A 19,515-nucleotide genomic window follows, 5' to 3' on the forward strand; every position below is an offset into this window, starting at 1 on the left:
CCCTGGGAGTCGTAGGCGCTTCCCCCGCCGCTCCCGCGGGACGTGCCGGGCCCCGGGGCGCCGCCATCGCGGCCGCTCCCGCACGGCCCCGCCCGCCCTCGCCGAGCGGCGCCTCCCCCCCGCTGGAGACGGCGGGAGGCGCGCGGGACTCGTCCTGCCCCCCCGCGGAAGGGAAAGATGGCAGCGGAGGAGGCCGCGGAGGCCGCGCGGGCCCGGCTGCGGAGGGAACCGGACGAGGAGGAGGAGGGCGCCGCGGCGGGCGCCGAGGCGGCAGCGCTCAGTAAGGGCCGCGGCTGCCGGCGCGGGGCGAGCGGGAGCGCGGGGAGCCGTTGGGGCCCGGGAAGCCCCCGGGGTTGGGGCACGCGGGAGCCGCTGGGGCTCAGGAGGGAGCGGGAGCCGTTGGCCGCGCGGCCTGGCCCGGGCTCCCGCGCCCTGGCAGGGGCGGCCGCCGCCTTTCTGCCCCCGGCGGGGCGCTGCGAGGCCGCGCTCGGGCCCTCCTGCCCCGCCGGGCCTCGCGCTGCGGCCCCGCTGAGTTCCGTGCGCTTTTAATCCTTCCAGSTGCCGCCTGGAAGAGGGTGCTGCGGCGCGGGCTCCTTGTCCGCGCGGGCGGAGSTGCTGCCGCTCGGGTGGCCTCGTCCCCACGGGCTTAACCGAGCGGCGCTCTGGTAGCCGCGTCGCAGAGCCGCCCTTGGCGCTGCTGCCCGGCCCTKGGTGCTGCCCTCGAACAGCTCCAGTGAGCTTAATAGCTTCAGCTGAAATAAGCGGTCTGGTTTGGGCCCCTGGGCGTTGTTTTATTATGTTTGCACAAAATTGATGACTCCCAATAGGAATTGTGCAGTCCTGCTTCAGTAATAAAGTGACACTGTGCTTGCCTGTGCCTCCCTAGAGCTGTCCTTGTGGGCTTTGGTGTGAGCTTTTGTCTGCTTTAAGCAGTGTGTTTGTGTCTGTGTATATGTATGTACATGCACGTGTAAAACACATAGGTATGACCACTTAYAAAGTCACCCAACTTTGTATATAGAAGCAGTATGTATGTGTATGCATGTGTAACTTGTGTATTTATTGTTAAGGCTCTGTCAGCTGTCTTGGTTTCAGATCATTACTGTGATCTCCCTATACATTTCCCTATGCATTTTTCTAAAAAGATGCACGTTGCCAGTTTTCACACAGCACACCTAGTCCTGTTCGCTCTTCTTGCAGATTTCTCAAAAAAGAAACAGAAACCCCTAATGCTTTCAGCTTTATTTMTTTCTTTCTCTCTTTTCATTAATAAATAATGAAAAAGGCATCTTCTAGGCATTAATTGAGAAACAGGTGAGAAATAGAAGTATGTTTCAGGTGATTTTTCCGCTAAAAATAGTCTGTGAGAAACATATCACTTTTATGAATAGCAGGCATATCACTTTTATGAATAGCAGGTTAGAATATTTTCTATTCTTCTTTAGTCTTTTTATGTAAATAATTTCTTTATATCAAACTGCAATATCTGAAAAACAAACCCGTAAAACCCCAAAACCAGGAGAATCTAAGAACTGCTATAAGATCAATTCAGCCCTTATCCTGTCTGTCCTCAGTTGTGGCCAAATGTAAATAGGTGGGGAAGATCATAAAGGCATATATTAGCATATTCTCCAGAAATATCTTTGTAACTCATATGTTTTCTTTTGAAGCCAAAGAAATTAAATATRAATTTTTGTAAATAAAAGGTGTTAGTCTGTCCTCTGTAGAATTGTTGTTTTAGCCTGTGTAGTCTTCCAGCAGCCTGTTGCAGGGGATTCTGTATCTTAACAGCAGGTTATGTCAACACTTTTGTTCAATTTTGGACTTCTAGGTAATACCCCCATGTGATATGTCCTGGGTATTTTTTGTTTGTTTGTTTTGTTTTTGTTTTGTAACGGGAATAGAAATAGAACCGTTAACTTTGATGCATTCTGTGTGCCACTCATAATTGTTTAAGTGTTAATCCTCTCGAAGCTGGAARGCCTTAGTCTATTTTACTGCTTCTTCAGCAGAAGCTCTTCTGTAGCTTTACTGGCTTCTTGTCACTTGCTTTTAAATGTGCTCTTTTTCTGCCCTTTCCTTTTAAGAGCTGGTTGATGAGGAATAATTTTGTACATGATACAGAATGATCATGAATTTCTGCATTATTTCTTAAGAAACGCTGTTTGTGGGGAGAGGGACAGAMCTCTACTGAGGATATTTCTGTTGCTTCCATAAAACTGTTTTAAAACATCAATGTCTTATTCCTGGCTGAAATAATCCTCTTGCCCAATCGCTCAGCCTCTGAAAATCCTTTTGCAATTCTTCAGTAAGCTCTTGTCTTAAATACCCCCAAATAATTTAGTCATTAACAGGTAGTGTCCCCCTCTTCACTTATCTGTCCTTCCAAGTAGTTCAGACTATTCATAACTAGTTCTGAATTTCTGTTTTTGTTAGGCACCAGTATATTGTTAAATGTATTTGGACTTCTTGTCTGCTTCTGTCACTGGTGTTGTGTTTTGCTAGTGAATTGCAAGTAAACATTGTTCTGTTAATGCTAACACATCTGATAATACAGATGGATGAATAACTCTTTCTCTCCAGGACAGCACTGCTTCATAGTGGTTTTCAAGAATGCATAATATTTGGTATTAAATATTTGGTATTAAATTGTTCTTAGAGATATTGATTAAATATTTTTTTCTCCTTCAAATTGTAGCCCATTTTACTCATTAAATCACCAAATTATTGGAAATGAACGTAGCTGTATAGTGCAGGTACTAATCAACATAATTCTTGCATAATTTTTTAAGATGGTGTAGTTGTCTCTGGAAAAGTGGGAAATGGGAACAAACTGGACATGGAAGCTACCGAGTCAGAAGCTGAAATCAAGAGGAAAGGAGCAGAGGAGGAATCCATAAGAGAGTCCGATAGTAACATTTTGGATGTATCATCTGAATCTCCAAGAGGTTTGCTAATAAACTATAAGAATCTTTCTATCATGGTGTTGATGAAAGGAGTAAAAAAAGATTAAAATAACATGGAAGCAACATGAAAAGAGCATGTGAAATATTATTTCCAGTCCCTCTGATTCCATTCATACTACTCTCCCTGAATCTGGAGAAAATACTTTCCTTAGATGTTAGAAATATGTCATTTAAATGAGATGCCATTTTCCCCTTGTTAGCATCCAAGAAATCAGTTTGGAACCTCCTCAAAATACAGTGATAGAAAAGAATTTGATATGTATCAAGTCCTAATATTAAAAAGTACTGCTCCGTGAATCTACTGACATAGTTGAGTACTTGCGGACAGAAAAAGTCCATTGCAATGAGTGCAAAAATTGGGAGTGAGGAATTCTCTTTAACACCAGCTTTAAAACTTACTGCTGTATCTCGAACACATMGATCAACTGAAGTCTTAGTTTCATTTAAGAAAATATGAGGACTACAGTTAAAAAAACCAGTAATGTTTAAAACCCCTACAGAAGCAGTATTGCTATGAATTGGGATGTTCTGTGTGTCAGAGTCCATAACAGATTTGTTGGATAAGATCTCTTGTTCTCTAGCAAATTTTGCACTGTTATCGCAGCCTAAGTTGAAAAATTGGAAAATAATTTTGAGGATATTAAAAACTTTGTCAAGAAAAAAAAAAGAAGAATTGAATGCATCCTGGTTATACATTGCATAATTGGTACTAATAATTGCTCCAATTATAGCTGCTATTTTAGTTTTACTGAAGACTTCACAAGATGCTGTTATACTGYTTTATTCAGAACTTATATTGAATAAGAATGCCAGGCAGTAAAATGAGGAGTAGATAGTGTGCAACTTGCTCTTTCCATTTTTTTTTCCAAGTGAAAAATTTTCCAATCTGAAAAACTGAATATATATCAAAATTAAAAAAGAAGTAGAAATATTGGGATCTTATTAAGGAACCAGTTGGGGATTAACTTTGCAAGTCATTCCGTCTACCAGAATTATGCTGGAAGTTAAAGGATACAAACTGCTATGAATATGGGATCTAAGATGACTGATAGAAAAATAGTAAGCTAAAATACTTTTTGTTTTCTTTTTTTAAAAACTAAGTATGTTTAACTTCTAAATATCTCTGATTTTTAGAGAAACATATTTCAATTCAAAGACAACTTGCCGATCTAGAGAAACTAGCTGATCTGAATGAAGGTGAGTTTACCTTGGGAGTATCCCAGAACACAGCTCTTCAGGTTGCAGGTATTTATATTCTTTCCTGTTTTTATTTTTAAAATACTTTTTGTTCTTAAAAACCACCCTTAACTAGGGGTTTCATCAAGAACAATTTTTCAAGAATAATTTTATCATTTTGTTCCATAATTTACCAGATGTTGTATTTTACTCAGTAAAATCAAGGCCTTAGAGATTCCTCCTTTTTTTTCTTTTTTTTTCTTTCCAAAGATCATATAGAAAAGCATTATAGCATCTGATGTGACGATATGCATGGATGAGAAAATGTTGATTCTAGCTATATGTCAACAGTTTAATCTCAGTTTATTTAATTTCCGTGTCATGATAATAGGGAAATTAATCATTTTTGTTGTCTTTATTGAGAATAACATACACTTTTTCCTAATCTGGCTTTAAACAAAAATGTCCTTTGTTCTGATTGTTTTCCTCCTTGTCTGTATTYACAGTTTATGATACAGATATATAGTGGAGGGTTGTGCAAAATATTTTCTTTACGACTCTTAGTTTTCAGCTGATATAAATTTAGTGTTGTTAAAATCACAAAGTTTAACAGACCATGCAACTGAAACTAGCTTTTATTGAAGGATCAAGAAAAATATAAGAAGGCAGCTCTTGCACCTTAATTACTTTCTGAAGTGGCCACTGATGAGAAKAAAGCTCTACCTCTTTGTCTGTTTAATTTTATAAATAGCAAATACACCAAGGGTAAAACTTGGGTTTTAAGTATACCAGAGAGTTATATGTTCCATGCTAAATGATAAGATAGGAAAGATCTGGAATCTAGAAATAGAGATCTGAAGATATGATACTGCTGTTACTGTATTAGAGGTTGCCCATGTTATGTATGTTGTGTCAGTATTCGTGCTGTACGATTCAAACACATGCAAGTCTTTCTGCTCAGTTATACCCAAGAGACTGTTTGGCATCCAGCAGTGTAAGACCAGCAGCCCTCATCTGTAATTTCTGTGGCCAACTGTTCAACATATGTGTCCCAAAGGCTAGATTTTATTTAGGATAATAATTAATATCCTTCAGATACCTTTGAGGCAAAAAAACTCTTGCCTTTTTTAATGACTCAGGTAGGACTTCCAAGAGGGAAAATTATTTTTGAATAGATAATCTTCACACATGCACACATACCCCAAATTAAAAAGAGACTAGATGTTTATTTTATCTAAAAGCTTTTTTGGTGATTGAGGAGAAAGAAAAACAGAGTTTTTCTAACATGTTCGTTTTTGTTGTTTTTTGAAACACTGTAGTCCTCTATTTTTTTCTATAAAGTTTTATTCTGCAGTATTCTTGGAAGTTGCATCACATGATTCTAGTAAGACTTTAAAAACAATCCTAAGGGTTGTAGAAGTTATTGATTTTTAAAGAAGTAGCCTTTGTGTATTTTGTGGAGTGGAACGGACAGATAATCCCATTTATTTCAGCCTCAGGAATATAGCCTGAGGAATTTGTCTTATTTTTACTTTATTTTTTGGATGCAATCCAGTGCAATRTGCATTAGTTGATCCTGCTTGAGCAGGGAGATAGGGAGGTTGGTGCCTCGCTACCTCAACTGTTCTGTGATTCTCAAATATACTTTTAACTCTAGTTGATGACAAATACACATAGCAGCACATATTTCTCTTATGCCTACTTAATGCGTCTTCTGTGTTTCTCATATTTTTTGTTTGCTTGTTTTTTCAGCTGAAAAGAAGCCTTGTCCATTGTGTCCTGAGGAGAAATTCAAAGCTTGTTATAATCATAAACTCCATCGCCACCTTCAGAATTTGCACTGGAAAATTTCTGTTGAATTTGAAGGTAAAGGCAATCATATTTGAATAGTAAGTACAATATGAAATTGTGGAATGTAGGGCAATGTTCTGTGTTTTGTGTTTAAAATTCTTGCTGACATRATTGTTTCCTGCATCTTGATACCAGCTCTGAACTAGAGCCATATTTTGGCAAAATGACTTTTGACCTGGAATGTAAAGTATAAATGTAAAATAATAAATATGTATTTTTCTGAATGCCAAAATAGTTCCAGTAGTTTCTGTTCCAGCCTTTCTTATTTTAAAAAGGAAAAAAAAAGTTTCTTGGCATATCATGAAAATAGGTTATGAAATCAAAAATATTTATTTGATGAAAGTTAGTAAAAGTGCTGGTTCTATTATGTAGAAGTTTTTTTTTCTTCCCCCTGGAGACAGCATCCATTATTTACTCAATATCAGCATTTAGTAGCTTTGTCTTTTATGTAACCCAACAATAGCAGTACATGTTTATTTAAAAAAAAAATGGATATATAGATTTACAGGAAATAAAATGATGAACTGGATGATGGGCAATATTAAAACCATCTGCCGGAGTTCAGATTTTGCATGTAYTAGCAGGTGTGGGGTTTGGGGTGAGATTCTCCTCTAGCTCTCCCAGTTTAAAATGTGRGGAAAAGATACAGGAGTCTTCACACAAGTCGAGTATAAATCCTTCAGTAAAGTTTTCCAACGTGCTTACAAGCCATGTTCGAAAGCCATATAGTGTATAGGACCTCAGGGCTTGCTAGGGCTGGGCAGCCTGTAGGAAGGTAGCAGACTTACTGAAATATGACAAGGGCTCCTGAAACCTTTTAAGTCCGTCTTCTTTTTCTCCAATACCTGGATTAACAGGTTTTGCACAAATATTTGAAGTACTAGCTGCTGTCTAGTACACCTCATTTTAGTGCTGAATTGCTTGTAGGTGATTTTTGAGCTGTTAGAAAATTCCTAGTCTAAACTTAGTTGATAAAATTTCTCTGTGCAAAAAAGGTGAATATATCAGAACATTAGTAARGTTTTCTGTGTTATGGCAATAATTGAAAGCTCTTTTGAGACTTTGCTATAAAAGTAACTAAAAAAAWTTGGAAATCAAAAAGTTTGTGGTTTTAAATTAAACAGACGTGTGTGCTGTTTAATTTACTACAATGGAATGACAACTAGTTTGTTTTCTAGGGTACAGAATGTGCATCTGTCACCTACCTTGCCGTCTGATAAAGCCAAATGTCGTTGGAGACCAGGTAAAACAAAAACAGAATCACAGAAATATTTTTTACCCCACAACATTGGGGGAACTGGTACTTCCGTCTCAAGATGTGGCTTCGTATCCAATGTGGCATACCAAAAACTTGTTGGTCCAAAATACAGGTTTTTAATGTAACCCTTTGATGGGTAGTTTCGTGTAGTTGTATATCTGTATCTTCTTGTGGCTGCCTGCTTAGATTGTGTAAATCATGCTCAGTTTGGAGGAAACAGCAATGTTGTGTGGAAGAGATCAAGGGAGACCAGGAAATAGRTATTTCTCAGTTCCTTTCCTGCATGCTGAAAATGTGGAGCATGAGCAGACAGCTGAATTAGTAGTGGTGACAGAGGATCAGTGGCAAGATAGCTGTGCCAGACTGGTTTGGTGAATACATATATGTTATATTATAACTTCTATAATACATATAACTTCTATAATATACCTAATATATTATAACTATAATATATATTATAACTTCTAAAAAATCTGTCTACATACAGGTATAATTCTACTTTAATATAGTCTAAAACTGCACTTACTGTATTTTACAGACATTTTCAAAGATGGGAGCACATTACCATTGCATTATCTGTTCAGCAACTATCACACGAAGAACTGACATGATAGGACATATTAATCGTCATGTGAACAAAGGAGAAACTGAATCAAGATTTATCACAGGTAGATTCTTGTATAAAACACTGAATATTTTTGTTCTATAATAGTGTGTGAGTTGACTGCGATATATGGGCAAGATAAACGTGAGATAAATGTTTAAATTTACTACTGAGAAATTTGCCCATAAGTTTTCAGATATTTTCTCAAATATTTAAGGCTTGTGATTTACTCTCTGCATTGACCAGTTAGCCTGTTCTTACTGACAAATAATCCTTTTTTCCACAGTTAGCTTAATTTTGAAAATGTAACGTTCTATCTTTCCAAAGGAATGGAAAGCATGCTGTCCATAAAACAAAACCTGTATATGCATTAACCATGCCTCTTTGTCTTTTGATCAGTTTGGAGTACATCTCTATGCTGAATGTAATTACTTTTCTTTTTTTATGCCAACCACATCAGTACAGATTCATAAAACAAGATAGCTTTCTTCAGTCCTGGAGAATCATAAACATGTTTTTTAGTAAATTATAATCCCTTTTGTCATTCTGGAGAATAATACTTTATTTTTAAATGTGGATAAACTAGATTGGAAGACCAAAAATAAAACATTTTTTTATTTTCGAGTTGCTTAAACTTATTCTTCATTTAAAATGTGCAGGTTTGCTGCTCTGCCTATCCTTTACTCTCTCTGTCTGTCTATAGAAAGCACATTACTGATTAGCTGGTGTGTAAGAGTTGAGGCTTTTTGCTGGAAAATATTTTTTTTCTTTTTTTTTCTTTTTTTTTGTCTTTGCCTCTGTGGAATGTGGTTTATTGTTTTAGATTCAATATAGTAAAGATGAGACTGGAAGCTATAATAGCTTAGTGAATCAGTTGCATATCTAGGACGCAATAGTAGTAAATGTTTTCCTATCTTTTAAGTTAAATATTGGAGATAAAGGACAGTATGTAATATAAAGTATTTTAATCTGTGTAACTTCACCTCTGAGCTGTTTGTACAGGTTGACTCATTTGTCACTTATATAAAGCAGTTGCTTGGGGTTACATCTTAGAGAGGAAGGGAAATTCGCAGATCAGTTATTTAGGATCCACTTGAGCAAAACTTGGCCTGCAAGCATGGAGCAAATGTTAGAGCTGTGCACTGAGCTAGAGATACCCCATCTGCATATTTGAAAGCAGCGCAGGGTAAGCAGGCTGTGCAGGGAAGGGTGGCTRTTTGAGAGCTAATAGAAATTTCCTGGCCATTTCCGTGGAAATTGTGCTGCTGTTAGACTGGGTGCAAATTGCCTGGAGAAGCGACAGTGTCTGCTCACAGCTATGAAACCAAGGAGGGTTGATTTGCTACGGAGTAGTTTATACAAAGCCCAAGTGCTTAAATTGTCACTATGCTTGTGCTGTATATGCACATTTCATTAGGTTGTTTGTTTTTTGAGAGATTTTCTTTTTGCAGTTCTTTGAATTAYGTTCAGACCTGTGCTAATAGGTTTTTCATTATTTAGCAAGGCATTGTGTTTAGACACACTGAACAAATGTTTGTCTGTGTTTAGATTCTATCATATATTGTACATAATTAAGGAGCAGAGTGTTCCTTCAGTACTCTTTGTCTAGAAGAACAGTAATTCGTGTCAGAGACGGAATAGTGGCTGCCTTCTCCTCAGATAGAAATGGCTGCTCAAATGGTAGTGTGACATGAGTATCCCTTGGAATTTTTGTCTTATCAAAAGGTGTCTGGGTTAAGCATCAGGTTCAGGTGCTTCTTTTTTAACATTTGAATGGATAAGAGAGCCAACTAAGAAACAAATTTGATGCTTTATGGAAGAAAATAGTGGTAGATCTTGATCCCATGCACCACTTTTATGAATGGAAATAATTTGTTGTCCTTTTTTTTCCCACCTAATTGTTTAGTTGGTTCATGTCTGCTGGTTGGATTACTGCATAACGCCTGTGGAACCAGAGCTCTTGCCATATGGGAGCACACCTTCAGTTTCATTTACTAAATGTGTTAGTGTTATTGAAATTCTCACTAGTTTCCACTTTCTTCTCCCGGAATTACTTTCTTTTAGCTCCTGCTCCCAAGTCTTCTCATGAAGTGCTGAAAGAGTCGGATGCAGAAGTACAAGTGCATCCCAACTACTCCACACCTCAGAAAACTGATTCTTATTTCAATCCTAAAATGAAACTCAACAGGTGAGAGAACAGGGACTGGGAGGATGCACCAGAGGGATGGTGAGTTTGTAGAAACACTTGTACTTTGAAAAATAGCCCCATAAACTTCTTATTCTTAGGGCTAGAAGATTAGTATTTGAGTGAAAAACAAGATMACTGGCATAAGAAAATTCCATTTGAATGCTCTCTTATTTTTATGCTTAGATAATTTCTGATAATCTGGAGAAATTTCCCATTAGAAAACTGTCTTCCTTAGGAATAATATTTAAAACCAAGAACATTATGTGGGGAAATAGTGTTGTCCGAAGAAATTAGGTAGTTTTATGTAATCAGTAGTTCGAACTATACAGAAGAACAAGATTTGAAAAGAAGAGCATATTTGAACACTTAACATTGTGCACAGTTCAGATGTTTTTCTGTGAACTTCTGCAAAGTGTTGTTGATGGGCACTGCATCCTCTGCTTTAGATGAACTGCAGCATACATTGTTGTCAGCTCCTAAAACTATTTATACAGGCCTTTTTCGCTTGATGGGTCAGGTTCTCTCAAGTTGCTTCTCATACTTAAATGGAAAAAGATGAAGGAAGAAACACTGTCTTTTTTTAGGAGAGTCATAAATTGTGTGTAAACTACAACTGAAAAGTGCAAGCGTTGACACCAAAATATGGGCTGAGGCTTGAGCTCCTGCTCTGCTCCTGAGGCAGGCTCCTGCTCCTGCACTGGCTTTGGTGTCAGTACTCTAGCTCCCACATTTACAGTTAGCTCAGGCTAGGCCCGTGAAAGCCGAGACCTGAGAAACACAACTGCAACCATTGCTGTGGCTCTATCTACGGGAGCAAGATCTGTTCCTTGAAACAGCAGGGTTTGTTTAGTAGATCCTTTTTTGCACAGAACCATGAGTAGGATAATACCAGATTTTGCTGGAAAAAAAAATTCTATTTTAGAGTGTTAATCACTTTTTCCAGTATTTGAGTAACTAATGAATTGATTCAGGATCATACGTTTTCARATATTCTACTCTGACTGTCATGGTGTTTGAAACGGCATTATGTCAAAAGTAAACGTAACTGTTCAGGGGTATCTGGGGGGTTTAATTTACAAGTATTGTATTTAATGGATTTTAACTTAGTGTTCTAGTGATATCTTCAAGAGAAACAAGATAGAAGGAAAAAAAAGACAAAAAAACCCTATGCTCATTTATAATCCCATCTTTTGTTTTCTAGGCAATTGATATTCTGTGCACTGGCTGTTCTGTGTGAGGAAAGGAAACCAATCGAATGTTTGGATGCATTTGGTGCCACCGGTAAATACAAATTCTTTACTCTTTAGGTAGCATTCAATGGCATGAGATTGCAAAAGCAGTACCAACTAACAGACACTGCATATTCAAAAACAAGGTGAGGTACCACACGACTTTCTTCTTTAGATAGGCAGTCAAAAAAAAAAAAAAAAAAAAGCCTTCAAGAGCCTGGAATTTGGCCACTTGCTTGAAAAGACTATATATAATAATTAAAAAAAAGAAATCAAAGTTTAATGGTCGCCTTAGATGCTCTTCACATTATTGCCTATGAAAAGCCATGAGTCTGGATCTTCCTAAACTTGCATGCAAGTTCCCAGRTATCTTATGACTTCATGGATATGGAATTTGGCTGTAAGACTAATYTTTAGTTGCAAAATGCTGATGAATCCAAGCTTTGTTTCACCAGAACATCTCTAATCAGTTACATTTAGCTCATGTTCAGAATTTTTGTGAAGTACTTCTGTGYGTGCCCTTTAATTGTCTGGATCAAAAATCTGAAGATCTGGAAACTGCTGGCTTTATTAGCAACCAGCTAAACCTGAGATCATAGCTGAGATATAGTGTTAACTGCTGGACATTTTGTGCAGAAAATAAAATCTTGACACTGTGTTTATTGCAGTTCTGAATCGGGCTCAGTTTCACAGCTGCATCCTCTTCTGGTATCCCACAAAAGTTCTGTATTGTAGTCAAACATGACTATAGTAGTTTAGAGGATGTCTGAAAATCTTGACAGTATTTATGTTTGAGATTTTACTATAGTCTGTCACAGGAGTTTGTCCACTACACTGGAGCATTAAAGCAAGTCAAGAGATATTTTTGTTTGTTTGTCCTTTCCCTCAGCGAGGTGAGTGGACCAGAAACCAGGCCATACTCTATCGTGGGGTTACCAATCTGTCACTGTYTTTCTTTTAGGTATAATGGGATTGCAATGGGCAAAGCATCTCAGAAGTTCTGTGAAAGTAACTATTAATGATTGTAATGAAAATTCTGTGACGATGATTCGGGAAAATTGYCATTTAAACAAAATGAAAGTGATACCAAAAACTAAGGAGGACGACACTGATGAAGCTGTAGGAGGTGGAGAAGAAAATATTGGCACCATTGAGGTGACAAAAATGGATGCTAATGTTATAATGCATTTAAGATCATTCGATTTTATGTAAGTGTTGAGCATTTCTGTTGAAAAAATTTTTTTTGATGATGATGATTGCCTTCCCTAATTAATATTAAAGGAAGAGAGAGTGAAAGAAGGGGCCAAGAATTACTTAATTGTCTTAAATGTAAYAGTATTGTGCCAGAAGAGGTCTGAAAAGTGAGCATGGATGTTTTAAAAATAATCACTGTGAAGATATTTAGGCTTTCTGATGTGCCAAAAGGAGTATAAATGTGTGTGGAAAATTATAAGGCAAACTGGGTTTCTTTGTGTAATTCATGAAGGTTAGTTTAATTTTTTTTAATACAACTTTTAATTGGATTAAAATTTATACCTGTGCATGCATATGTTTGGGACTTCATGTTTATTGGATCATTTATTTTAATCCATTTTGAAGCATATTCATATATATGTTTCAAAATATAGGAATATAGATAAGGTAGCCTGCTGCATTAAAATAGGATTGCGTATTTTCAAATCCTATACAGACCTAAAAAGAAGTGACTGGATTTCTTGTATTGGCATGATCTATGCAAATTAAGCAGCAGGGATTCAGACTGAAAATCATGCTGATCAGTACAGCAACTGGAATGCTTGTATTTGAACATAGTTTTGTTCTTGCACATTTCACTGTCCTTTGAGGATAAAGGTAACCGTTAGGGCAACGTTATTCTAACAGTGAGTTGCATCAGTGTGCATTTTCCAGTATGATGCTGCCTTGACACTTTTCAGCTTGGCACTTGGTACTTTATCCTTCAGTAATTTAAATCCTTTTTTGTTTGTTAGTTTATTTGTTTAAATTATTGRCATATATAATGATTTTTCAAATAGTGGCGTCCTCAGATTAAAACTCGGTTGCATCTTTAGATACAGTGTGGGACTTTTTTTTTTTTTTTTTAGACACTTGGACCCATTTGGAACTTCAGTGAATTACCTGGACGCTGCCTTTAGAAACGTAAGAAATCTTGGAATTGTGTCCTTGACCTCCACAGACATCAGTTCTCTCTATGCGAAGGCCCAGCACGTTGCCCTGCGTCATTACGGATGCAACATTGTCAGAACTGAGTACTACAAGGAGCTGGCAGCCAGAATAGTAATTGCTGCTGTGGTAAGGTACTGTTGGAACGAATCAGCTCAAATTATGGTGGAAAATCACTAATTTAAAGCTTAAATTGCTGCTGTAGGCTGTGCATGTTCAGCTTCCAGAATTCCTTAATTCTAGAAGGCAGACTTTTCCTCACAATCTTCATGTGTCTTATTTTATATTGCTTTAGGACAGTGTTAACTTAAGACTGAGCTAGGTGAAAATGCATACTAAGACATGTGCTGTTTTGTTTTGGGACCAGAGTAATTTTAGGGGGTAATTTACAAAGTAATATCTAGACTTGTATATCTGAAAATTATTTTATTCCTCTCTCACTTTATCATCCTTAYAGTGCTGATGAACTTTGTAAAAGTTGGTTCAGCTGCTTGAGTAGCTTCTAACTGGGCACTGCATTTAGACTTGCTGTAATGGAAAAAGCTCTTCACCTCAAATCCTTAAGCTTGAGGTTTAAATGTTAAATGTAACTGAGCTAAGTAATTTTACAGGAAAAGTTTTATAGTTGGAGAGGAAAAAAAAAATCTTCAACATTGTGGCTCCCATATTTTCAGTCAGTTAATAACTGAAGACTGAAAAAGATGCAGATAAGAGGATGGAACAGCTGCTYGGGAGAGAGGAGGGGAGAAAATTGAATGCGGAGAGGTCTTCAGTGAACCAGTGTGAAAATGCTGGCCTGAAATGTTTAGATTTTTTTTGTGCTATCTTCTTGCATATCTTAGGTTGTTTCCKGCAGGATATTTCCAGATAAAGATATGCTCTTTCTCCTTTAACATAACTTTCCTGTGAAATATATCATGACCTGCAGTCTTACTGAACTTAGTTTTTGGTGTTTTAAGTGAAGTTTTAGTTGCTTTCTGGGTTACATGTTTCAGGAAYTGCTCCTGTATTCTCATAGTCCTTAATTAACAGCTGATAATTTACYATCATCTCAAGAATCTTTCAGCAGGTTCAAGTGTCTGTGGAAATGTTAGTCTGCTGAATTCAGTAGAAACGTCTTTTCTCTCTCTTCCGTAGAGCTGCAGCTCGTTGTAACAAAGGCATCGAAGTTTTGCTGGCTGTAGCTCTGGAACATTTTGTTCTAGTAGTGGTCAGAGTTTTGAGGGGACCATCTCCTGCAGACGACTCAGCAAAGAAAATCAAATATCTCATCCATTGCCAGTGGTGTGAAGAGAGAGTTTTTCAGGGAGGGAGTAATATGGTAGAAGGTAAATTGTTTTTTTTCCTTTGTACATTCTAGAGGGTCTCATTTGTATATGTGTGTTCTTAGACTTGTTTAGACTGTGTTTCCATTTAATGCAATAGGAAGTGGTGCAGATATCTGTAATATATGAGACTGTTTTCAGGTAGTGGACTAGATTAACTGGCCAAGTGGATTCCAGCATAAATATATGATCTGTTTAGGAACCATTTTTGTATTTGCATTAATAGTGGCTSTTGAAGCTGTCTGGATGTCTGGTAGGCCCTTGGAGCCACCCTTTCCATAAAGGGCATCGAGAGCATCCTCCATTCCGTGGCACTTGATAGACTTGGGTGTCAGATGGTTATTCTAGAGACCTTTCTCACAGGTGTTTGTTGTAGAATGTAGTTCTGCTTTGTGCCTCATGCAAGTGCTGCAGCACATGCTTTCTTAAATCAGATTTATAACTTATGCCATGCTTGTGAGAACTGTTGAACATCCTTTTCCAGTTGGTACTAATAATTCCATATTTTCATAGTATGCACTTTTATACACCTGTGCTCTTCCATAAGCTTCCTGACTTCTCTGTGCAAGTTAAACTTAATACACTCACTCCATTGGTAAAAGTGACTTAAAAGAGTTTGGAAAAGTAAATGAGAACCAAGAGAACTTAATTAGTAAATTAATTATTTACTTCCTGCCTTGCATGCTTGCAAATGAACTGACTTGAGGCTTAGGAGATTTGGTGCTGGGCTGTATTTTGTGTCTGTAACTGATGCTTTCTGGGTTTTCTTTTTTTATTAGCATCTATTTTGTACTGCAGATGTACATACATAGTTACAGGAGGGCTGAAAATCTCCCTTTTACTTTAAGTCTGACAAGGTACATAAAAAGTGATGTGGCTAGCTGTGCTCTTCTTTATTTAATGTCAATTTAACAGTGATAGGAGACTTTCATCACTAAAATGTCATAAGCACTGCTTGACAGAACTGAAGCYGGGAGACACATTTTTGATGCCACTTGCCCTTCTAAATACCTCAGTTTAAAGTGAGCTACTATTTCACATCTGTATTATCTCTTTTTAATGAAGTAAGCCTTACTGACTGTGTTTCAGAATAACTTTAACCCTATTTTTCTGTTGCAGAAAACCCTTACCAGCAGCTGCCTTGTGACTGTCAYGGCAGCATGCCTGGGAAGACAGCAGTAATTCTCGGACCTCTCTGGTACGTGCACAGTGCAATAGAGAATCACTGAATGAGGCAGGGCCAAAGGGACTGCTGTAGGTCATCTAGGCAATCAGATGATAACAGTGTACATCTGCTGAATGTTTAACTCTGTGAAATGTAGCAACTGGGAGGAAATACGGAAACTTTTAATGAATACCCTCCTAAGTTCATATACTGTGGTTAGAAACAAAGCTATTGTTTATTTTTAAGGTACAAACACATCCAGCCTGATGCAACAGTTGTGTACAGTGTAATCTGATTGCCAGTCCGCTTGTTTGAGAAATTATGAAGTAACTTTTTGCTTTAACTAAAAAGTACTGACTTTTCACCATTCTCTTRCATTTCATATAAGGTCAGGAGCTCTCTTTAACACGGGATTTCTCAGGAGGATGCTGCTTGAGACTGTTCAGTATGGTTTAGAGGAAACTCAGCCACTTCTGAAGACRTTAATTTGTGAAGCAGAGTGCACAACTTTGAAGCAGTTTTCTATCCACATTTCTGCTGATGAGAACAAACAAGGTAGGACAAATGGCAAACTTCACAAAAAGGAAAATAGCTTTGTAGTGATTTAGGAAGGTACTTGTCCTTGCCAACTTAGTACCAACAACAGCAGTGTATACTTATAAAAGTCAAGAAAATCTTCATTGCTTTGTATGCAGAAAGTGTCAGACAGCCCTGGATGGTGTAAATACATTAGGGCCTGTGAGAGGCAGGCAGAGTGCTACATTTAAATGTCTTTAATTAGCTTTTAAACTAAATAAAAAGAATGCAGACATGTGACTGCCATGAAAATCCTGCAGTCACCAAAGGGTCTGGAAATAAAAATGTCTGTTAGTTCTGCAGTGCACCCTGATCCTGATGTGAGAGGCCCTGCTGTTAGGAAGAGAGGGGTACAGCTATCAGGTTGCGTTTTCCCTAAGAAACTGTAAATCAGTGTGCCCACAGGAATGGCGTTAGTAAAATGAAATAGAGCCTAAACTTACTTCCATCTAGGTAAAAAAAATGAAATAATATTTTGAGTATTTTCTGTAGCTTAAAATGAGTGAGTTAGTCAGTGGAACTTAACCATGCCTCTCAGTGTATTAATTTAGAGATGGGTACATAGAATTAGTTTTTTCAAATAAGTCAATTTGTCATTTTACTGTGCTACACTAAACTTAAATCTTGACTTCTGATTGTATTGTAGAAGAGTGTGGAGTATATATAAAAACACCAGATACGCAACTTGGTACAGGAGAATCCTACATAGTACAGAGTAAGTAGGTTGCTTTTGGTGCAACTTTAGCACTTTCATGTTTATCTAACTACTGTTTAGTTCACTTTTTTTATACCCTTGCGTGCACATATACACGTAYTTAATAACTTTTGTACTCGAGTTACTTTCCCATTGAATATTGTTTTCATTTYATCTTCATCCAGAGTTACAGTTCCTGTGAAAGGCAACAAACTAGTACTTCATGAAGCATGCTTGGCTTCACTTGTTATTACAGTGAATGGTTTGTTAATTACTTTCAGGTTAGATTTTAAGTTTGCAAAATTTCCCTTATGAAGGCAAATAGAAAGGTGTAGTTGCTATATGCCTTGTATATACTAAGCTTACTGGTTTCATTGCTATTTTGTGGTCCAGGAAAAAGAAAAAGTAATGAAGCTATTCGAAATGCAACAAAACGACCAAAATTTGAGAACAGTGCTGAGCACCCTGCGTTTTACTACAATATCCATAGGCACAGTATTAAAGGAATGAACATGCCAAAGTAAGATATTTGTTTAAATCCCTCTCTTCGCGCTACTGTCATGATTCCTCTGTAACTTGCCTTGAATCAGGCTTAGTAGCAGTAACACCTTTTTAAATGGCTTTTGCAGGTTAAATAAATTCTTAAGCTATCTCTCTGAAGCTGGATACAGAGTAAGTAGAACCCATTTTGATCCGATGGGAGTTCGCACTAATGCGCCCTTGGCACAATTTAAGACTATCCTTGTGAAGTACAGCACTCCCACGTACACTGGGGGACAGGCAGAAGGCATGGTCCATCTCACTGAAGATCTCCAGGTAGGAGACCATGTTCAAGCTGCTGTAGATGACAAAGCAGGAGATGGCGAGATTGTGGAAGACAATAAATCTGGAGTTACTGCCACGATCACAAAAGACTGCTCTGCTTCTTGTGCAGCTGACTCGTGAAAGACACTGTCTTGAAATCGGGATTTTGAAGACTTAAAACCATAGCTGTTCAAGTAAGACAGTACTTCTTACAGAACTGAGTTTGGAAAATCTGATTTGCCTGCTATTTTATTTGTGAAGATATTTTAGAATTGCATAGCAGAGCTTGCCACTGATCACAGTGCATGTGGTTGAAGTACCTTTAACGTGGGAAAGTCTCTATGCAGTTACTGCTTCTATGCTTACACCCATTTTTACACTGTGGCAGTGTGACTACCCTCACATCTTTCAAAAGTTGTATTCATATTGGTAGCACAGAATCCAGAATTGTGAGCAGGGCAGAAATCCTTCAGCATTTCCAAACAAAAGCATGATATAAAATGGACTTTAAAGCCTAAACCTTGACTGGTTAGAACTTGACTAGTTAGTGAGTTCATATTAAGGTGATAAAATACCGTAAGAAAAAATGTGCATGAATGTAAGCAAGCTAGAAAGTGCTGGCCGGGTGTACCCAGAGTCCAGATAGGGCATTTAATTTGGTAATCCTCTCTGGTTTTATAATGCTGTCTCGTTGCAAAGGCCGAACACAAGTGCGAAGTAWTAGGAATTAAGTTGCAAAACTGTTCCTTAAACTTCAGTTCTTCACCCAGCTTTAGTGAAGTATGTTTAGGCAGACTAGGTAGCTGTTTGTTCAGAGATGAAACCTGGTTTTTGGCTCGCAAAAAGGTAGAGTGACAAGACACCTCAAGCTTAAGTTGTAGGTGAGATTTTGCAATTAGTTTGTCAGTAACGTATATATTTTTTTAAACAATCTCTTCTGTGAATGAGTAAAGATACTGTGTGTTGGTAGTCACTTCTGGTTTCCTTAAATATATGAAATATATGGCAGTATTCCAGCCAAATAAGCTTGACTTTGTCCTTTTTTCTTCCCTCACATCTTTGTTCAGATACCTACATATTTCATCTGAAGGGGAAACTATTATAAATTGAACTAAAGGAACAGTAAGGGTTTTCACAGGTTTGATGCTCACAAATAGGTGAATTGACATTCACCTGTCACAGGACTGTTATTTCTCTTAGAATGTGAGGTGTTCTTATCTTCCTCATCTGTGAAGCTTTACAACAAGAATATCCAAGAATATCATTGCTTTTCTCTTATTCAAAACTGAATCCCAAACAGGAAAAGTAGTGTGGCAACTTGCAGAAATTGTAACTGCTTTTGTAATGAGTTATTTCATTTTGTCTTCAGGGGAGAGGGGAAAAAAAAAAAGAGACTGCTTAAGAGGTAATTGCTCCCTTAGTGATACAGGAAGAAACCAAACTAAATTGAAGAAACCAAACTAAATTCCTGTCAAARTTTACATAAAACATGACTCTT

The 19,515-nt window shown here is 37.8% G+C and overlaps 1 protein-coding gene across 1 annotated transcript; it reads left to right on the forward strand.

Annotated features, from left to right (window-relative positions):
• The first annotated feature begins 262 nt into the window (after positions 1-262).
• TRMT1L (tRNA methyltransferase 1 like) lies at positions 263-18,835 on the forward strand. Its single transcript, XM_026037941.1, has 16 exons — positions 263-280; positions 2,793-2,948; positions 4,101-4,163; positions 5,895-6,008; positions 7,172-7,236; positions 7,790-7,919; positions 9,920-10,043; positions 11,245-11,324; positions 12,234-12,480; positions 13,375-13,587; positions 14,591-14,781; positions 15,898-15,976; positions 16,332-16,498; positions 17,166-17,234; positions 17,607-17,733; positions 17,843-18,835. The coding sequence occupies exons 2-16, from the start codon at positions 2,840-2,842 to the stop codon at positions 18,156-18,158; spliced, it is 2,094 nt and encodes a 697-aa protein (XP_025893726.1). The 5' UTR covers positions 263-280; positions 2,793-2,839; the 3' UTR covers positions 18,159-18,835.
• The last annotated feature ends 680 nt before the right edge of the window (positions 18,836-19,515 follow it).

The sequence above is a fragment of the Nothoprocta perdicaria genome, unplaced genomic scaffold, assembly GCF_003342845.1.
Source record: "Nothoprocta perdicaria isolate Ctin4 unplaced genomic scaffold, notPer1 scaffold_20, whole genome shotgun sequence".
NCBI classification, from domain to species: Eukaryota; Metazoa; Chordata; class Aves; order Tinamiformes; family Tinamidae; genus Nothoprocta; species Nothoprocta perdicaria.